The sequence below is a fragment of the Hylaeus anthracinus genome, unplaced genomic scaffold (assembly GCF_026225885.1).
Source record: "Hylaeus anthracinus isolate JK02 unplaced genomic scaffold, UHH_iyHylAnth1.0_haploid 11994, whole genome shotgun sequence".
NCBI lineage: Eukaryota > Metazoa > Arthropoda > Insecta > Hymenoptera > Colletidae > Hylaeus > Hylaeus anthracinus.
The window spans coordinates 4,892,999-4,913,982 of NW_026534341.1; the positions used below are offsets into that span (position 1 = coordinate 4,892,999).

Consider the following 20,984-nt stretch of genomic DNA (forward strand, 5'->3'; position numbering starts at 1 on the left):
ATGTCTATTTGAAATTAGGAGGAGTTTTACACGTCATTTTATTGGTTAATTATTACCTGACACTTTGTGTTGCAAAATTCTTATATGATTATATATTATACTTCTTTTTAACATGAATGATTTTAAGAAACTTTTAATGAGCCTCGTCTAAAAAATCCAAGGTACTCTTTCTTCGTCAAAAATGTACAAATGCTTATAATTTATCTAAGTGTTACACGTTTGAATAATTTAATTAAATTCATTTCGATGATTTAATTTCTCTCGTCATATTACCATCTTAAATAGATCCATTTATCAATCTGAATTTATCAAAGTAAATGCCTTGGAAATTGTATGCAGGGTAATATCTAATCCTGCTAACGAAAGTTTGCGAATCGTAACAACTCGTAAATCGTAGCCTGTACCGATGATCGTTTGAATTTTGGCCACGTTTCGAGAAATCTGTTCCACATCTGAATGCAGGATCGCGCAGATGTCGCGCGACCGGCCCCCGTCTCTATTTATCCTTCGCGAATCGAAACGTTCGAGCTGAGAAACGTCAAGCAGGCAGCTCGAGGAGCGAGACGAGGAGCTCAGGTCGGTCTGAAGTAAAGCGTACAGCGTCGAGATGGAGAACCGTGGCGTGGCTTTAAGAGCGGCGCCGCACGGCCGCAAATGCGATTCGCCTCGGCGCGACGAACGTTTTGTCGCCAGTGATTGGCGTTTGAAAGGACAACCGCGTACAATGCAATTACCTTGGCCTTAACCGCTTTGCCCGACCGATAGGATTCGATTCCAGCATTGAATAAATATGCGTATAACGCGACCACGCTGACCACCGCGTCAGAACCGCGCACCGGTACTCCTCGCGCGAGTTTTTGTTTCGTCCACCGCGAAAGTATCGTACTTCTCTCCTTGCGCAACGCGCGACTTCCTACTTACGAGTTAACACGGAAACGAAATGGTTCTATTTAACCGTTTGCGTTGTTATTCAAATGGAAACTTTGGGGAACGTATGAATGTTCATTTTAATTGGCGTTCGTCGATTGGTAATCATTTATCGTCAAATTAAACATTCTTTTTAATTTTTGTCACTTAATTTGTCATTTGTAATTCTCTGATAATGAATTATTATAATTTTCGTCACTTGTGTAAGAATATCCGTTGAAATTAATATTTGAGTACATGACAATTATTATTAGTATTATTATTTAAAAGTAACAAAATGTATGAAAAAGGAAAGAATAATATTCACTGGGTAAATGGTAATTATGATAATAGGATCCAAGGTTATGTTCTAATATCGATTAATGAGATTAATATCTGTAAATGAGGAGTCAACTACATTGGCAATGTTGATGTGGATTACAATATAAATATTACAACATGAAAACATGGCAAGTAAGAAATTTATCGATTTCTGATGTTGATACAACAGTGAAACTTTTCACCACTAGAACTTGGAAAAGAATCTCTTTCGAAGAATCTCTGGAAAAGTGGTAGCTACAATATTGGACATTTTATATTTTTTATCGTGCAATTTTTAACGAGAAAAAAAATTGTAGTTATGCATTAATTCGCACTGTTATATTATTGTCGCCGAAGAAGACTTTCCCCGTTAAAACGAGATTTCTGCTAACTATCAAAAACACCCCGTATAATCACGCGGGACGTAACGAATCCTCGGTTTTTGCCTATTCCTCGTCGGTCTCTTAACGAACCATGAGATCGTATCTCGTTAAAGGGTCGCAGGTCGTCCCTTTCCTCTTCGTTCCTTCGCGCCTGAACTGTTTCGCAATGCCGCGCCTGACAAGGGAATTTCCCCAATGGGTTCGCCGATATTTAAATGAGCTTTTGCACGGTGATACAGCTTGAAATAGTGAAGATAATGATGTATGGTTCTGAGCGCCGGAGGTTAATACTTCGAAAGATATTTAAAATGTTAGACAAGTCTCGGAATATTAAAAACGCGCCTTTCTCTAACTTTAGATTTCTAAGACACGCAACTATGATCATTTAGAATATATGTAGCTTGTTGTTCGTTGTTTGAAGACGTACGATAATAAACAAATAAACAAACGAGTTAGAATATCTCGTTTTAGAGGAAAAATCCGTACGAATTGGCCTTTTTCCACTGCAATAATATCGCTCGCTACTTAAATCAAATTAACACATTCGCGACATATTTATAACATTAATATTTTAAAACAAATTTGGTCATTTTTATCTTCGTACTAACGAAACAAATTTGCTACTTAAATCTTGAATTTCGATATTTATTTTTCCACGAGTTCATTATACTCGGTATTCCGTGAAACCTATTGACCGAGTAAAAACAAATTCAACAGTATTACTGAAATACAAAGTTAACCCTTGTATAAACGATGCGAACGATCAAATCGTTACATCCAAGCTTCCATCGCTCTGCGCAAAAAATATAATAAACATGCACGAAAGTATCGAGAAAGTCTTCTTGCGAAAATGCTGCGCATCGACGTTCCGCGAATTTTCGAAAATCCCGTCGAGACTTTCACCCGTGCAAAATTCCCTCGAATCTCTTGCCGACGGGTAAGATCAGGGGCAAGGAGCCCCGCTGATCGCCGGGGGATCATTTTTCGCAGAAGCACCGCGCGCGTAATTTGTCTCTCTCTCTCTCTCTCTCTCTTTTTTTTTTTTAACAATGCCGCGCGGATAAAGACGCAGTCTCGACCTTTTAAAGCGCAATCTTTATGCCCGCCTCGCGGTAGATACGCGATAGCGTGGGCGTTATTGCCTTTAATGCCGAATCCGAGATGGCAAGGGGCCATCTGCGCGTCACGATTCCATGTCGTTTATTGCGCCAAAGTGGCGGTTCGAGGGCCTCCGTAATCATCGGATACATTCAATTTTTCGTAACGCCACACCGTCGATTATCGCGGATCTAATTAGCCCGATCAGTCCTCGTTGAGCAGCCGACCTCCGCTGACCTCCGCCATGTTGCGACTATAAAAATACCCGAAAACGAAATTCGCTTAATAACCATACTCCGCTTCCATCAGGCCACAGACTGCGCTCGCACATGTCGATTTCGTCTGATAACGCCTCGTGCACGGTTAGGGTAAAACGATCCGACGTATAACTGCGAGGATAACGATTTTTAGCGGGAAACGTCGCTGGTCACGGGGGATGTAATTGCACGTGGCCAGGGGGACTTATGTAACGAAGATGGGCTTGGGTTAGGTCTCGTTCAATAAAATTCAATCGGGTGATTTTGAAAGTTGGTCCACTTTAGCGTTAACCCATTCACTGCCAGGTAAATTTAACCGTTTCAGACCTGAATTATTTTCTTTTTTCTCCTGTATTAATGTACATTAATTTTTCAACAAATATTTTCTTAACAAGCAAACAAAATAAACAAAATAATTACTATTTCACGGACATCTTCAATAAAAATCCACCCGTAATATATACTATCATTGTATTAAAATCATGATCTGTCATGTCAACGATTTTTTATCAGTCTCCTCATTTCGATTAACAATAATTGCAAAACTACAATCTGACGTGGATCGTCATCGGTTCCCATCAAGTTCTTCGCACGATAACATTTTCACGTCCAACGGTATTGGATCAATTAAAAATATCGCAGTATCGTTTGGACGTAGTGCTTTTGACCATTCTGGACAAGCTGTGGTAATCGTAGATTTTGAAATTTCATTTTTAACCTATCGCTGAAAGCAATCGTAACAGCTGCGATGATGGAGACCACACGAAAGAATCCCATCGGGCCCGAATCCAGGACACGTTTCATTGAATCATCCTGGACGCTAACGAAAAAATGTTACGACTCGAGCCGAATCGTTTCCTTCGGTGAGATCGTGATAATTTCACAGGATAGCATCCTCGATGTAAAGGATAAATTAAAAAAAAAAAAAACTCGGTCATCACCTGTAATATACTTTATAAATTTATTTGAATTTCTTTTCCAGATCTGATCAGCATCGCGACATTAAACCACTTCGGAGACTCAGAAGGCTATTATCATACATTCGCGAGATCGAGGCTTCTATTTCGAGTGTTCAAATGTATGAATATCAGAGTTCAGTTAAAAATTCATTCGAATAAAAATTTATTATCAACCTAAAATATCAAAGTAAATGCATTCCAAGTTGCCTGCAAGAAAAATTTCGGCCCACAGAGGGTTTACTTTACTCCTAACGTTTATTTGAATATTACTCAAAGCAGAGTGTATTCGAAGCTTCGTTACAAAATAAAAGCTCACTCGAATAACTTTGCTGTACACAACACCTCGAATCGTCGATCATCGCAGTGTGGCTCTGATCCGCGATTAATTCCATCGTCTGCGAGCCATTGCGATCGTCTGTCGGTGGTTTTACGAGCCAGCCTCGGAGCGGAAAGCAATCCTCGGATTGAACAATAAGGCTGTACCATCTATTGTGAACTAGTCCAGAGTCCAACCGGAACAAAGAGGGTAAAAGATGGGGAGAAAGACGCCCAGAAAGGCCAGGAAGAAGGCAAGGGAGGCACAGGTGCGGAGATTTACGGGTCGCTTGGTAACGAAGGGGACTCATCAGCATCGGTAATGGCAGCATTAAGCTCTCTCGGTCTGTTGTGCGCGCTTGCATGGACTTCTGTCTTCGACGTTCGACCGATTCCATGGACGAGTCGCGAACGCTTGATCGTTTTAATTACCTGTTCGAAACGGCTGGACACCACAGCCGAACGTTTATCAGAATGCCAAACTAGCTATTTCTCGAGTGACTTGTCTAAACCGATAGCACTAAATCACCTTTAAGTGGCTGGCTTGCAAATGGCCGCGAATGGAGACTTCGGGGAATCACGGGAGCCTTCGACGAACTAGAGACGTGAAAAAATGGAGAGATATACGCGTTATGAGATGCACTGGTGTCGTTATTTGAAGAAGAATAAATTCATCGAAGTTCTTTGAAACTCTAATAAATAATGAACGAATAATGGTTCGTATTTTTTGTCTTCCTCGTCATAGGTCATCGATTCGACAAAGCATGAAAGTTCAAATAAATAATTAATAATTGCAATGAGAAAACGGAACCTCTGCATACGAAGCATATATAACAATTAGTGGACTAATTAGAAGTTTTCTGCGGGTTAATTGCGAAATGACACTCTACCGCGGAGATACAGGCACGGTCCGTGGTTTACGACTGCTTTAAAGCTGTCAAGAACACGATGACCAATGAAATGGATGCGTGCTAACGCTGTCTTCCTTATAACTTTGTGACTCTTACGCAACGATACATGCGGAAAAAATCGTGAACACGCCTAGCCTGAATTAACCTGCGATCAGCTCATCGAATACATTCCCACATGTCTCAGGTTTTAATAAGAAAACCGAAGTACCAAGAATCTCAAGAATAACGAAATTATCAAACATGCAATTTTTTCTATTTAAGTAAGATAAATATTAGGATTGGATTAGGTCCTATCTTGCGAATAAACGCGCGTAAACGATCGAGCGCCTCCTGTGGAATTAGAGGTGGACACACGCTCGCGAACACGCGTCACGATCGCGATCCGCAGATATGGTAAACGAGCTTATTATAGCAGTCAATTGTGGCATTGTTCGCGCGGATCTAACGACGCCGATTTGCATAACGCGTACCCGCGTGTCCTCACCGCTCGCGCATCTCTTATGTAAGATTAAGTTTCTTTTCGTTGCGATTAAACCGCCGTAATCGAGGGGAGCTAAAACCCGCGAGGCATGCATAACCACTGATTGATTGGCATACTCTGTTAAAAATACACCCAATCTTTATAGTTGTTAGACATTTTAGCCGTTGGAAGTTGTAAAACAACCTCCACTTTTCAATCAACGAAGCCAAATACGCTCTTTTTAAAGCGACAACATAAAAATATCTGTTTTGGTAACTTCATTGAATTCTTCATCTGAAAGGATATAAAAACTTTATATCCTTTAAGTTTTGTTATGCTTCAAGCATAAATAGTTGCTTTAATGTGTGGTATCATTTGACGTTTTCGATGACACTAACTGAGGACTCTGAAAGTAACTTTTTTATTTCACCGAATACCTGTTAACATTTTACAGGCATACACAATTACACTCGCTCTCTCTCTCTCTAACCCATACAGGTCATCATCTTATTTTAATCCCTCAGCGTAAGGAACGTTTCTGGCGAATACAAATTATTACCTAACACGCTTTCTGATAAATAAGGAAGTATTAAACCGCGTGCCAGGAGTCATCTGGCGTAAGTTGTCTTATGATAAAATGGGACATATTTGTAATATATATATATATATATATATATATATATATATATATATATATATATAAATTAAGTGGAATAATATGTTACCCCTCTGCTTCGAAAAGCATTTAGCCTGACCCACACAAATCATCATTTCATTCTAATCCCTCGACGAATGTATAATTTATGGCGAATATGAATTATTAGTTAACATACATCCTGATAAATAAGGAAGTATTAAAGCTTCTATCAGGACTCATCTGGTTATTGTTATAACTTCGAATGCATATTTATAAATTTCATGGAGTTACTTTTCACGACAAGGGAGACTTTGTCGTGAAAACGAATTTATCTTAACTGAACAAGATAATAAACCCTCCACAGCTCACAGAGTTAAAGCGTAAAAGAGTACTCTTTTCTCACGAGGCGGGTATCCGATTCTCATGATCCAGGAACGGTTAGTCCTAGGCACGGAGGATAGTAGAAACGGTGGACGACGTTATTAATTTTCGATCGGTTGGAAATAGCGGCCGGGGGAGGCCAGGCCACGCCTTAAAAAATGATTAGCGTCAGATGGTATGCGAAACCAGACACCGGAATCGCTGGAATCCGTGGGTCGTTCGCGTTCAAGCCTGATGTCTCCGCATATAATTATGCTCACCGACACATGCCGTTTTCATTCGCTTTTAAACACGCGTTCCGTTTAATGCGCACACTCGGCGCAATCGCGGGGCCACAATAACGCGCGGCGAAGAATGTAATTGCATCGTGATTTAATGAACGCTCCGCGGTGGGGCGGCCGTAAAGTACTTTTAAGTACGTTGAAGGATTATCGCGAAAGTGAGTCCGCGAATACGCCGGTATAAATTTGATTATATCCAGTTGGAATGTGGGAGCTTTTAAGGTTGACTCTCTCGCGGACACCTTAAAAAGAATTTAATTGTCTCCGACGGATGGCGCCCACCCTCTCACCGCGACAGGAGAAGGATTTTCCAAGACGAGTCTTTCATTCGATTTCTCTAACATATCCAACCGGTTTTGACAGACGCAAATCCCAATAACACGATCGTCCTTGTCGCGACGATGAAGTATCGGCCGCGATTAGTCGCATCCCGAAACGTGCACTCGCGGAAAGAATTCCCTTTCGGGGTTGTACATAAATCCCGAACTAGCTGTAATAGCATGAGACTGCAACCTATGTCTGCCAAATAAATATTGGACATAGTTACGCAACATACAAATATATAAATATACAACGATGGGATATGAAGATAACTGCTTATCGATTCCTGTTCCATTCTGACATGTTTTTTTCTAAGTCTAAAATACCCTTCACGACACGTCCAACATCATAAAACCAGGTTCCGTCTGGATCGTCAACAATCCCTATAAATAAGCGAGTAGACGTACGAACAGACATTTTCTGTCGTTCCTCGAATCTTCGTCGACTTTCCAAAATGATCCAGTCTTTATTTAGGGCAAACCGTCTAGCCAGGATTTAATACAACCGCGCGGGTTCATCGGGTCCGTGGCAAGCTTTGATGAACCGATATCGTCCGTATTTCACGTCCGAGCGAGAGCGCGTAATAAATATTCACGAGGCTTCCGCCGTGGATTGTCGCGGAATACCGACCACTGGGATGCGACGTTGTAACGCAGCTGAGTTTCATAAACAACCACGGTGTACCGGCAGGTTGGTTAGTTATGATCCTCGGAGTTGGTGGCGCGCAACAGCCTGCTCCGTGGAGGAGCGAAAGACGGATGGCGTACGCTCGAAGAAGAACTCTGGAAGGCGTAGCCGCGGCGCGCGACCTTTAAAATTTCCTCGCGGTGCGCGATTGTGTGGCGTGTTTACACGCTTAGCCAACACCTGCGCGGATAGCGATCACGTTACCACCGCGTAGCGGTTTAAGATTTCTACCGATACCTGGCCGATTCCACGATTTTCTTGGTGGCCGCTGTCTCGAGGCCGCAGTCGCTTTTCGTTGGGACCTTTCGAAGCATCTCCAGATGCGAACTCGTGATAAGTACACTGTGGATCATTGTGCATTTACGGGAAACTTAAATGTGCTAGAAACTACGACATGCACACGATATGCAAGAATATAAAAAAAAACATTGAAAGTAAAGTTCGCGTTATAATTATTTTCCAGAGTAAAATAAATTCCTACCTAGGTTCCATTTTTGTAGGTACGTTTGCAAAGATTTTATTTTGAACGAAGATTCGCTATCTAGTGATAAGGATGCTCGGAGTATGGTAAAACTGCATTCATCCGAATTACGGATTTATCCGTCGACTGTGAATCCGAGGATCGTGGGATCGAATTTCCGTGCCTAATTTTTCGTAGAGACTTCTACAGTATGCAACAAATTTACCCAGCATGAGAGTTCCTCGATCATCCCGTGTGATTTCTGTTGCCGCAAAATCGTAGACTTTCGTGGTCACTAATTGACATAGTGTTTGTATGTATAAGAAGTTGATACTTAACGATCGATGTAAGTTTACACGTAGCACGTAGCGGAATGAGATATACGGCGAGCAATGTCCAATTACGCTAGTGAAATGACATTATCTTAGTATTCTTAATTGCCTTCCACGGATATTACCAAGGATATTTGATACACCGACTTTACGCTGTAGTAATTTCGGTATACGATCTTATACGTCACGAATCACAAAACAATGTGATTGTTGGGGTATTGGTGACAGCCAGTGATTAGTTAGATTTGGTATAAACTAATACGTTGAACGTGAAATCAACGTAAATTAGTCTCATTACTCACGCTTTTGCTATCCGACGACTTAAAAATGTACATGGTCGCCATGAATGTTTCATTTTGCTTACCTGAAACAATAAGTAAGTTTTCGTTAGAAAAGGATATACGTAAGTATAACTGAGATATAAATACTCATCAAAATATACATAAATATATGTACAAAGTATGACGTTGATATTTTCAATCTTTTCCGTGTGCATAATATTTAAGGGAATTTAATGGCTCCGAGTGCAAAGGGTTAAAACAAGGACATTAAACGAAAAGCCTTTATATTGAAAGCCACGTACATGAAACCCATGACTTATTTTCAAGTCGTCCATACACAACTCAGCCTGAAGCATCCTCGCGTGATCGAGACGCCAACGTGTTTCGCGTTTGGACGCAAACGTAAGCACCCAATCGCGGCAGTCACGTTCGAGACACCGCGGAGCGAGTTCGCTAGATTAATTACCAGGTATCTCTTATTCGAGCGCGGGGTCGATTAGATTCGAGGCTAAGAATCTCGCGGTGAAACGAAGGAAAACCGAGTGGGCGATGAAAGTCAAAGCTGGTCCGTAGCGTAATGTAATCAGGATTGCGGGCCTCCGTTGCGCCGTCTACCTTCACCAGCGGTGCCGTTGGGAGAGAGGGAGGGAATTCATTTGCATATTAATCTATATAATTAACTGCCGCTAACTAATCGCTCGCGTTTAATTAACGCGGCGCTGGCCGCTTCTGCTGCTGGCTCTCCTGCTGGGCGACGCGCGCGGTCGTCGTCGTCGTCGTCGTCGTCGTCGTCGTCGTTGTTGCTCCTCGTCGCTTTTGCTCGCTTTGCAACGCTCGTGGTTGCATTTGTACGAGCGCGGCGAACGCCACGTTCCGAAGTGTCGTAAACTCGTGTGCGCGGGGCTCCTGATTAAATGGCATTTGTCTCTTCTCGGTGTTCGGAGTGCTGGCCCTTTTTCTTCGCGCTGGCGCGACGTAGCGTTAGCGTACAGCACAATAACGCGTAGCACCAGGGGAGACGCTGCCGTTGGCGGTGCTGATTTTCTTGCCTAGGCTGCCGCTCGTTACAGCGTCCCGACCTGGCTCGTTTTTGTCGTGGCCCGCGCGCAGCATGCAATTTAACATTATACGAGACAAGTGTCCGTCGCTGACGATCGCCCGCAAGGGAGATCGCCAGGGGATGCGTGATCGAGTTGTTCCCTTGCTACCACTCAACTGTCCTTGCGCGACATCCTTAAGAGGGGTAAGGCCACTCCGGAAATGTCAAAAATCGATATTTTTTGTTCGTTAATATTGTTGCGGCGCCATGAAGATTCCGCAATATTGCAAAGTTGCATCGTCGCGGCAGCGTGAGGATGCTGCGACGATCTGAAGTGCGATCCGAAGAGCGAGCGGAAGCGGATCGTCGGGATGTTCCGGTTACCAAGAGAACCGGAAAGTTATGAATTGGCAGAACGTCGCCAGACTTGCTATCGAACAGACGTGTTTGCCGATTTAGTTCTTGTTATTGTTAATAAACATTCTGAGATCTTGTTCTTTTTATAAAAGACGTGTTGATTATTAAAAGAATGTCTAATAAAACTCTTAATGCATGTTTATACGACATTTCTGACTCGTACTTTTCATGTTCGACTCGAATGCCTTACCAGGTGTCTCGCACGTTGTTATAGACGAAAGGATTAATTGAACGGTTTCGGAATCCATTAGGGACGTTCAAAGGTAGTCGTTATGTCGACAACAATTACCTCGTTTCTGAAGACTCAGTGTTACATTTCGCTATGACCTAATCGTCGCAATTACCGCCTACACTTTCTGCTTTAACAGAATGCGGGAGAAAATGTATCGCTATCTTTGCCGTCTTTTTTCCCCTCGTGTAACTGGAATCGATTTTTATACACGCATTTTCGAGGTATGCTGAAAGCGTTTCTGCAAATTCTATGACTTTTGCTTAGCATTCCAGCGCTGACGGAATTCTGGTTTCTAAACGAGCCACTGCTTTTCACGCGACTCCGATAAAAACGCATTCACTCGGAGAGTTACTATGAAAAGGTATTACAACGACACGCGTGACGGCTCCACCTCGACTTTTTCCGTTGCTACGGAAAACTTCCGTGCGACTAACTATCGACACGCGGTGCGTTATTTTTGCAGCCTGGCTACAGTTCACTCCAAAACAAAAAGTCTCTCTGTAGTTATAAGTCTAGTTCTTGTAGCAAATTAAGGGGTCTCAACATTTCTATCGTATATAGAGTATTAGTGATTTCTAAAGCAATTTTGTGTTGCTTAGGCTCGTAATTAAAGTAATTTACGCGATTTTTCAAGCACCAACTAAATACATTGAGATGATATAGTTTGACTTTGAAACAGGTTCCCAATGCAAATACTTGTACAGTTCATAACAGAATTAATACCCCAAAGTTTTTGAGCTGGAAATTGTGATTTCTGTTTAAACTGCCATGGAAGATATGGATTAGTTAAAAAAAGATAGGGAATTTAAACAATGAGTTCTTTGCTTGCTAATATTTTCAGAAAAGCGTAAATATAATAAGAAAGGTATTGCATAAATATTTTGGTTCTTTTCGAGTTCTTGAGGACAAGTTTGAAATACCAATAATCACACTATGTTCAAAGCAAATGTTAAGTCTCAATGACTTTCATAAATATAAAAACAGCCAAAACAATATATTTATATAATACTGTGCAATATTATATGAATTGCTTACAAGACTTGCCAGTTATTTTATTAGAAAGAATATGATTATTAATGAGCAATTACCTATCTTGTTCGCTCACATAATACACCAAAATTTTACAAACAAATCGAGTTTTCTGAAATTCACCATGTTATTAATTTAACAAAATTATTGAAATAATACACTGTGAAACATTTGAGGAACACACGATTCTGTAACTTTTCGATATATATCAAAGACGTGGAACGCTCGATGTCGAAGTATCGTGCATTATCGAGCGCACGAATTAGAATGAGAAATTGACAAATCGACCTGCTGTTTACAGTAAATTGGCTTAAGGTCGTCGTGTCAACTTCGTTAATTACCGCTAATGAAAACCAATTAGAAGTTCTGAATCGACGGCGATACGGGTCCATTAGAGGTTGCAAAAGCTCTGGACTGCTTTCAAACGTATTGCCACGCAAAAACGTGCTACTGCATTAATTGGGGGCAAGAAAATCGAGGAAAGCAAGGTTTCACGTGCCTAGTATATTTCCCTTAAACTCGTACACGTATGTACTATTCGTGATTATTCAAACCATTCTGTTCATTTGCCAAGCTCCTTTTTTCAGGTAGAAAAAATAATTTTTTTCGCAAAATTATAAATAGACTTATATCGATCATCAGCGCCGAAGTGAAGCGAGCTGAACGCTTGTCAAAGAAAGCGATCATGTATTCGTCGACGCTTAAAAGTTCTAAGGTATTATTCCGCGATGAAAACCACTCAGCTCCAGATGAAAAGGCAAAAGAACCAGCTAAGCTTTGACGGCAGGTAGACACGTCGGTGTCCGATCTTATAAACTCTGAGCTCTGGGAAGATGGGTCTAGCGCCTCCGTATACCTCATGTAACTAACATTAGATGCATAATGCATGGATAGGTGGCCAAGCTAGGTGTCGCAGCGACAAGGCTCTACAACTCTCCGACGCCCCTCGTGTTGCGTCGTGCCAACAACGAGCATCTCGGGCGCCGCAGTTCAGTCGATATGAACCCGCGACAACGGGATCGATTAAATTTACAAATAAAATTTAATCAAATGGATTGTTTTTTTTTTTTGTATTCTGTATCATTTATTAACATTGGTTTATTTAGAAACAGTCTACACAAGTATTGCGTCAAGATGCAGACTACACAAGTATTACGTCTATGAGCTCTCTCACACCAGACCTGACAACGACTTATCCTTTCCTATTTATCACCCGTCCAAGCACTATAGTTAATTCTCCTATTGTTCTAACATTACTGTAATCCTCTCCCTCCGTGACTCGTTCTACTCCTTCAAGCGCGCAGTAATTGCATTCACTGTTAAATACTGCTAATGATAATTTTCCCTTATTCTCCTTTCCTTCTCGTACTCTTTCGATTCTTTTTCAAGCTTTTATCTCTGACTTGATGCTTGTCTTCTTATCTTATTATCGCAATTGTTTCTTCTCGTATATCTTATTCTGTTGTTATATTAACACATTTGTCACTTTCTATTTCCTTACATCTTTAACATTCGCAGTTGAGGCTTTTATGTACAAATGAGCGTGAAAAATAAATCACGCATGCATTTATTTGGTCTTCGTTTAGCAAATGCATTATGCGAATGAAGGGTAACCATTAATTTTCACTCATTGGTAATCTTCATACAAAATTATTAAAATTCATAGCTACTAGAAACGATCGATTCGAAATTATTACAATTTATACTCAATTTACTAAAATTTATATTCACGATTAGACGTTAGAACTCCTACTGAAGGGAACAATTTTCTTGCTTATCGCTCTCGTTGGGTATGAAATATATACTGTCGTTAATCAAGATATCTTGTAGAGAGCAATAAAATCAAAAACATTAACATTTTTACGATAATGTACGATATACGATAGGACAGTTTAATCGATAATTTTGAAGCATTTGTCAGAGACGAACAAACTTTCATTCATTAATTATAATATCGTTCGATAAAATTGAATCTAAAAAAATACTAAATCTAAAGATACTAATCCATTATTCTTTACTCCACATTTTTACCTAGACACATTGCACGATAAATCGTCGAGTGTACAGCGCCTGTTAGAAAGGAAAAGGTGTGGAGCGTTGTACAATGTCGGGCGATCGCGAACTGAATCGAATCGAAGCTCTCTAACAAAATTCGAATAAAGTAAACGGAAAAGTGACCGAATCGTAGACGGAAATTTTTAGATGGTACGAAAACAGACCTTAGGCCAACTAGTAGAGGCAGCCAACGCAGATAAGCTTTTTCAAGAGACACAAAACAGTGTGTACCTAGTGGCTGGGTCGTCCACGTGAGATCTTGGCCGATACAGCGTTGTAAACCATTGTAATGGTAATATGCGGCGCGCGCGGCGACCCGATACACATCGCTAGCATAAGCGCGACCGTTTTGCCCGCGAACGTGTCTCCGCGGCGTAATCGTCGCCAGCCATATGTAAAGCAACAGTTTTCGTGGCTCGTTTCTTATCGATCAGCCTCGAAACGATAAGAAGCTGCTCAGCACGAAGCAACGTTCGCAACACCCGAGTTGACAAGGGAAGATCCTAAAGGCAAGTCCACGAGGTACTGCATGGTGATAACGTTTGAAATACTGAATCGAGTTACTGCGGGGCCAGTCACCTCTTACGCCTAGGTAATACAACAGCGAATAGAGGTACACATGCTCTCAGAAAAAAAAAAAAAAAAGAAAAAAAGAAAAGAAAAGTTTGAGCCATAGTTTCTCGATTTTAACAATGTTACTTCTTAGTATTTTGAGATTGAAAATCTTTCTATTTTCGAACAGCCGAAATTCGTGTCACGTTATACGGTGAAAAATACTGCGAGGAGATTACACAGACAGTAACGATGCAACTCCTCGATCCCGCAGTCGCTCACGAGTCCTAACACCGCGCAAAACCTGTCAGGCTTGCGCCTAGGGACCGTCCCTCGTGAGAATCGAAGTTCCCGCGGTGCGTGAGTCGCTCGAAGCGATTTTCCCTATCGCAGGGCGCACCGAGTCGAACACAAACGGGACATAAATCACTCGCGGCCGAGACGCAATCATATTTCACGTAGGCAACGGTAGCGCATTACTAACAAGCGCGCAGCGTTACCGGGCAATTACAAGCGTGCACGCAGCGACGTAGAGGATCGTCCGCGCGGCCCCGTGTACCATTCCCGACCTGGTGATTCTAAATCGATTTGTCAGGACGTCGGACACGACCGTCCGCGGAACATTAAGGACATAAGTTCGTTCGCAACAATCGCATGCTGGGCCGGAAGAGTCCGGGCGCAGGCACTGTTGTACCAGGTTTTACAGCCAACGGGGCAGCGGCTCGCCAACCGCGACTTCGGGACGCTTTTCCACGGGTACGGACAGCTAACAACCGCGCCGGCCATTGTGGAAGGGTCCAACCGTTGACTTTTACAAAGTGGACGCATAACAAATGCCCGCCACGCATACATTAGCCCGCATTAATACCTGCTTGGATTTATTAATGCCCATATTATATTCATGCGTTGGTACGAGTTACGGCGCGATGCATTGCGCCGGGGCATGCGCCAGCACCGATGATATATTCAGCGTCGCGCTTACTCCATTGTTCGAACTCCCTGACCACCTAACTCTCGCTCCCTCGCCCTCTGATAGTCCAGTATCTTTCTCCCTCTGTAACCCACTCTTGGTTCCTCGTTCTTTCGCATGAAACCCATTCCAGTTCGTTCGTACATACGTACCAACCGCGCGCCTCGTTGTTCCTCGCGATCGCAATAAGTCTCCTGGGTTGACTACCGTTCCTACTTTACCGGGACCGCGTTCCGCGGCATGAAATTATCAGGTCGTTGCGCACCAAGTGTCCCGATTTCTCGATGGAAGAAGCTGGCCTTGATTTGGTACGGATATGCCAGGGTGATACTCGTGTTAAGTCGATGCGTAATTATCTGGCGTTCGTATAACACGCTGGTCGCCACGTAATCCGGAAATGGTTGACAGGACTTTTCATTGAGGAACTAAAATAATTAGTTACACAGGTGAAACGGTAATGGAAGTAAATCCGGATGGAGTTCGTGAACTCGACGATGCTAAGGAATTAAGTACTGCGACAGAGACGAAATTTTAACTTTGTAGACATTTTTGCGAGTATTAGTCTGGCAGCCAACGTGTTAATGCCTATTTTTTGTCCACAAAACTGAACACGAGAACGTATTCAGAACATGTTAAAATGATCATTCCGAAGGATACTCGTCGTCTACTTTAAGAAATATTAATTTGGCGGTATGAAACCTATCATTTTATTCGGATTTTCTCCAATAGACAGACAGGTTACTTATGGGTCTGACCGTAGATCCTGAATCGAATATGTTATAACCCTTTCAGACCTGAATTCTTTTTGTATATTTTATATTATTATAATTCAATCACGCTTTCAATTGATTCAACTCTATGTGTGCACGCAATCAATAGTTTCCGCCCTAGTTTACCCCGTTGCTGTAGTACAAATAGTAAATTATTAAGTCGATAGGAATGGATCGATCGTTACTCGACACCAAGTTCTCGGATGAGATTCGCGTGTCGCGATTCAGAGAAGGTGAATCACCTCAGTCCGTAGATTATTGCCGATTAAACGGAGTTTATCGTTAAGGAGTGTACACCTACGTAATCGCACGTGCTCTTATACCGGATCGTAGGTGTCCTGCGCGGTACACGGAATGATCCATGAAATTGAGTAGCCCTTCGAACAGGACCAACGGCTAAAAGGACTCGCGACGAAGAAATCCAATCGCAGCGATTAACTTTTAATGTCCATCGCCGTAAGAAGGACGCAGAAGGCACGTCGATTAATTTTTCTAGGCACTCTCACTTCGCAGGATTGCATCAACACCGAAGACTTTCACGACTGGCCGTTAAAGATCGCATTGCCTATGGATTCGACAGCCTTCTCGAGTGGCAAACGAAAGGCGATAAAAAGCGTATTTCTTTCGATGCAAGGGAATTGACGTGACACTTTCGCCCGATTCTTTCGCCTCGGCGCTGGCAAAACGAGACTTTTTTTGAAGCGGAACGAATCCCCTGCTGTATCGGAAAGCTGTATTCATCGACGCTGCCGAACTGTATCGCCTGTTTTTATCCTTCGAGAATTTCTGTGTCCCAAATACGAGACCCTTGGAAATAAAACTGATCGACATTGCGAAATAGTAGGTAGAGAAAATCAGTGGTGTAATTATTATTATTTAAATATTCTTTCCTAAAATTTAACCAAGGTGTTCGTCAAATTGAATCGGTGAGAGGCTAATATGGTGCAAAATCTTTTTTATGAACTTGTTATCGTGGGTTATGGATTTATTGTGTGAGTGAAAGAAAATTCGATAGCCAGCGCAATTCAAATTAATGAAAAATTTAATACAAATTTCTTTAGAAAGTAAGTACACACAGGCATTTAGTCTTGAATTTTGTTGGAAACGAATCGACCAATTCCACGCGTAGTTACGATATTTCAAATGTAATTAATAATAAAAAAAAATAAAAACAATTGTTCAAGAAGGATTAAAAATGATAATAACGTTCTATTAGATAGTAGAAATTCTGCTCTTCAATTTCCATTTTGTTAGAATCGAATCGGACGATTCCACGCCGAGTAATGACATTTCAAATACAATTAATAATAATAATAAAAAAAAACCTATTGTCTAAAAGCGTTTAAGAATAATAATAAGAATAACTATATATTAGATAGTAGAAATTCCGCACTTCAATTTGAATTTTGTGTGAATCGAATCGGATAATTCTACGCTGAATTATGATACCTCAAAGTTTCCTACTTTGTAGACAATTATAAATGACTGACAGACGCAGTGGCCTACAGCGTCCTTGCAAAGCCGTTGCAATTCCAAGAAAGAACAGTAAACATAGTAATAGTAATTCCTGGAAGAAACAACCCCCCGAATTCCGAGAATTAGTAGTAAACATTGCAGTATTTCCTGATCGGAAAACCCCTCTAAGGTCTTTAAAAGAGATGCAAATTTATCTACTGTTTCTTTCGAGCGATTTTGATGAAACTTGGTATCCAGGGGTTTTGGGGGTCGCTGATTCGAAATCTAAGATTTCAAGATTTAATAATTCAAAATGGCGGATCCAATATGGCGATACAAAATGCGAAAACTAATTCGATTTTGATGAAACTTGGTATCCAGGGGTTTTGGGGGTCGCTGATTCGAAATCCAAGATTTCAAGATTCAATAATTCAAAATGGCGGATCCAATATGGCGACACAAAATGCGAAAACTAATTCGATTTGGATGAAACTTGGTATACAGGGGTTTGTGGGGTCGCTGATTTCAAATCTAAACTCAAAAATTAGAAATTCAAAATGGCGGATCCAATATGGCGGAGCAAAATACGAAAAGTGATTCGATTTGGATGAAACTTGGTATCCAGGGGTTTTGGAGGTCGCCGATTTCAAATCTGAACTGAAAATTTTCAAAATGGCGGATCCAATATGGCGAACCAAAATGCGAACGGTGAGTGAAGTTGGTTGAAACTTTAAAAAAAAAGGTAACAAAATTTTCACTTAAAAAATTGATCAACAAGACCCCAAGGTCCACGATTCAACGTCCAATCGAAGCGTCAGCGTATCGCCGAGCACGGGAGTCCGAAGCGTGTACGTTTCTACTATACATTTCCTCGTACAAGCGGCGGCCTTGTTAGCCGCAGTCAATAGGTCCACCCAAGCACTGTGCACTGGTGCACCGTGGGATCCACTATATATAAGGCCAGGACCGCGAACTTGCACTTTAGCGTACGTCCTCTCCTCTCACGGCGATAACAAACGCCGCGCGTCGTGCTGGAGTGTTAACGTTCATGACATAGTGGAAAGAAACAGGAAGGAAGTGCGTTCCGACCTGGTCCTGCTATTGTACTCGTCGACGAAGTTCTCTAATAAAGTCTTCTTCTAAACAATATTTATTTATTTGTGCAAAACTGTATTCGAGTGCAAAAAGTTAAATGCATTTCCTTGTCTTGCGACTTAATAGTATCTGTTATACAAAATCAAACGAACTTCTTCCTATACACTTCGCACGTGTATACTCTCATTTATGTCGCGACCAAACACGAGAACGCTAATCCCGTCGATTGATAAATGCACTCGTTGAACGATAGACAGAGTTCAGCGTTAGGTGGCAATTCAATGGCCGTCCACGCGCGTTGCGCGAAAGAAGAGACATGGCCGCGAGTCGAACCGAGACAGGACAAGGAAAAAGCGAGGCGGAGCGGTGTGCGGATCAATAAGAATAGTCGAAGCAGAAGAGATATAGAGAGAGAACTGATGCATGGATCCGAGAAGCGAGGTGGACACCGACGACATGGCAGATCTGCTGGCCACGTCGATACTCGTTAACTGTAACACTACGCGCCACCGCCTTGCCTCGCCAGGCTTACCACTCTTGTCGTCGCTCGTGCACGTACACAGCTCGACGCACACCGGGCAAAAACGTGTGGCAGCGCCGGGTTTATCCGTGGATATCCGCGATATCGACGTAGCTATGGCCATATCGAGACGACGCCTCACGGCGGCTGGCTATTATTCGAAAGCGCACGTGCTGCCGTGGATCTCATTGGTGCGCGACATAGGCGTCGAGCGGACGTGCTTTACATTCGTGAAACGTCATCGTCCTTATTCTTAGCTCGACGCCTCGGCAGAGATCGAATCGGTAGAATTTAAACGATCCCCGGTACTTCGGATCCGGATCTCTCGGCTGGAGAACATCCGCGCGCGTGGATGTCTCTGTCCCGAAGGCTGCGTCCTTGAAAGAGGTTGTTGTAACGTCACACTTTTACCTTTGGAATTGCTCGCCATTACTCGAGGAATGTCTATACGAACTCTGGAACGGGATAATAAAAGTATCAGGTTGGCCAGTGTTGGATGACCAACGCAACTAATCGCAAACGTAACAAAGACCATGGACTCGTCCTCAACCAAACATCCTGATCTCGGCTCTCAGTTCCCCACTCATTCTGTACTTCGTACCCTTCCTTAGTCGTACTCTCCTTTGACCGATGTCCTAAACTTCAGTCATCATCTAAACAATATAAAAGCCAAGAAAAGCTGTACAAATAAAAACCTTTAAGAGTTTCTCTAAAAAAAAAAAAAAAAACAGTGTTGTCAGTTAATTCTTTTCGCTCGAAATCTAGCAACTTGTTCAAGCACATGGATGAATGTCTTGATACACGATTGCATATTTCATAACAAAATATATAGCGTTTCATTTAAAACACCCTGCACATGTATAAACAAATGTACCGAATTTCGAAAGTCTACATTAATTACTTCTACTGCAAAAAAAAAAAAAAATGAAAATTGTCCGGTCTCTGGTGTAACCAAAAGAGCGTTTAACTCTAGCCACGAGTGTAAGAACGTTTACTATCGGGTATTTTCTTAGCGATGAAGGGAACGCAAACAACATCAGGGTGCGTACCCTTGCACGCTGGTTAAGAATCACTGCCGCGAAGCAAGCTTGTCTTCCAGTAAGCTAACGCGGAAAGTGCTTTCCCGAACAACGCGATAACGCGCCGTGAATAAAGAAAAGAGGCAAACAACGAACGCTGACGCCGTTAACTAACGCGTTCATCACGCTTTAACGGCCGCGAGGAGATGTACCATTTTATCGGTCTAATACACGCGCGCGCATACTTAGCGGCACCATTGCGTACCATTAATCGACGATAAAGCGGCTCTCGGGCCAGCCGTCGTGCCAATAAAGTGGCCAAAGTTACAGCTCGGCCGGCGTACGTGTACGCGAACCGGCAACAAGCCGCGGAAGACGACAAAAAGCCTATCATTATTAACGCGTTAGCATAAATCCCCACCAAGTCCGTTTCCCTCTGGAAGAGGTGGCAAAAACGATTGTCCGCGGGCGTAAGTGCCCTTAGGTTGACAATGACCGTCGTCGAGGACCGTGGTAGCCGCAAAGGCTCGTTGAACACGAGGACGTGCCACCGCGGAAACTGCGCGAGTTACGGCCCCCTTGGAGGTTGCCTTCGCTATCGAGCCCGCGGACTTACGATACGTCCCAGGAACCGTAATAAATGCGACAAAAAGGGAACCGCCGTAGCTCCTATCGTCGCTGCAGAAGTCGCTGACGAGAGAAAAATCCCGACGTCGACGTAAAAACACCGACACCAACCGCTTCCTGTTTGCTTTGTCACTCGTCATTGTCGAACGCCGCATCCTGTCTAGCACCTTATCTGATCCTTATCGAGTCTCAGCTGTGATCCACGTCACACGTC

At 42.4% G+C, this 20,984-nt stretch overlaps 1 protein-coding gene across 2 annotated transcripts in view; it reads right to left on the reverse strand.

Moving 5' to 3' along the window:
- The window catches only part of LOC128889070 (Krueppel-like factor 6), a 409,458-nt gene that overhangs the window by 297,758 nt on the left and 90,716 nt on the right, over nt 1-20,984 (reverse strand). The window contains exon 3 of one of the 2 annotated variants that reach the window (XM_054146392.1): nt 9,012-9,073. The exons of the other annotated variant lie outside the window; for it this stretch is intronic. Coding sequence (XP_054002367.1) covers nt 9,012-9,053 — 42 coding nt within the window. The 5' untranslated portion in view covers nt 9,054-9,073. The remainder of the gene's footprint in view (nt 1-9,011; nt 9,074-20,984) is intronic. 2 annotated transcript variants of the gene reach the window in all.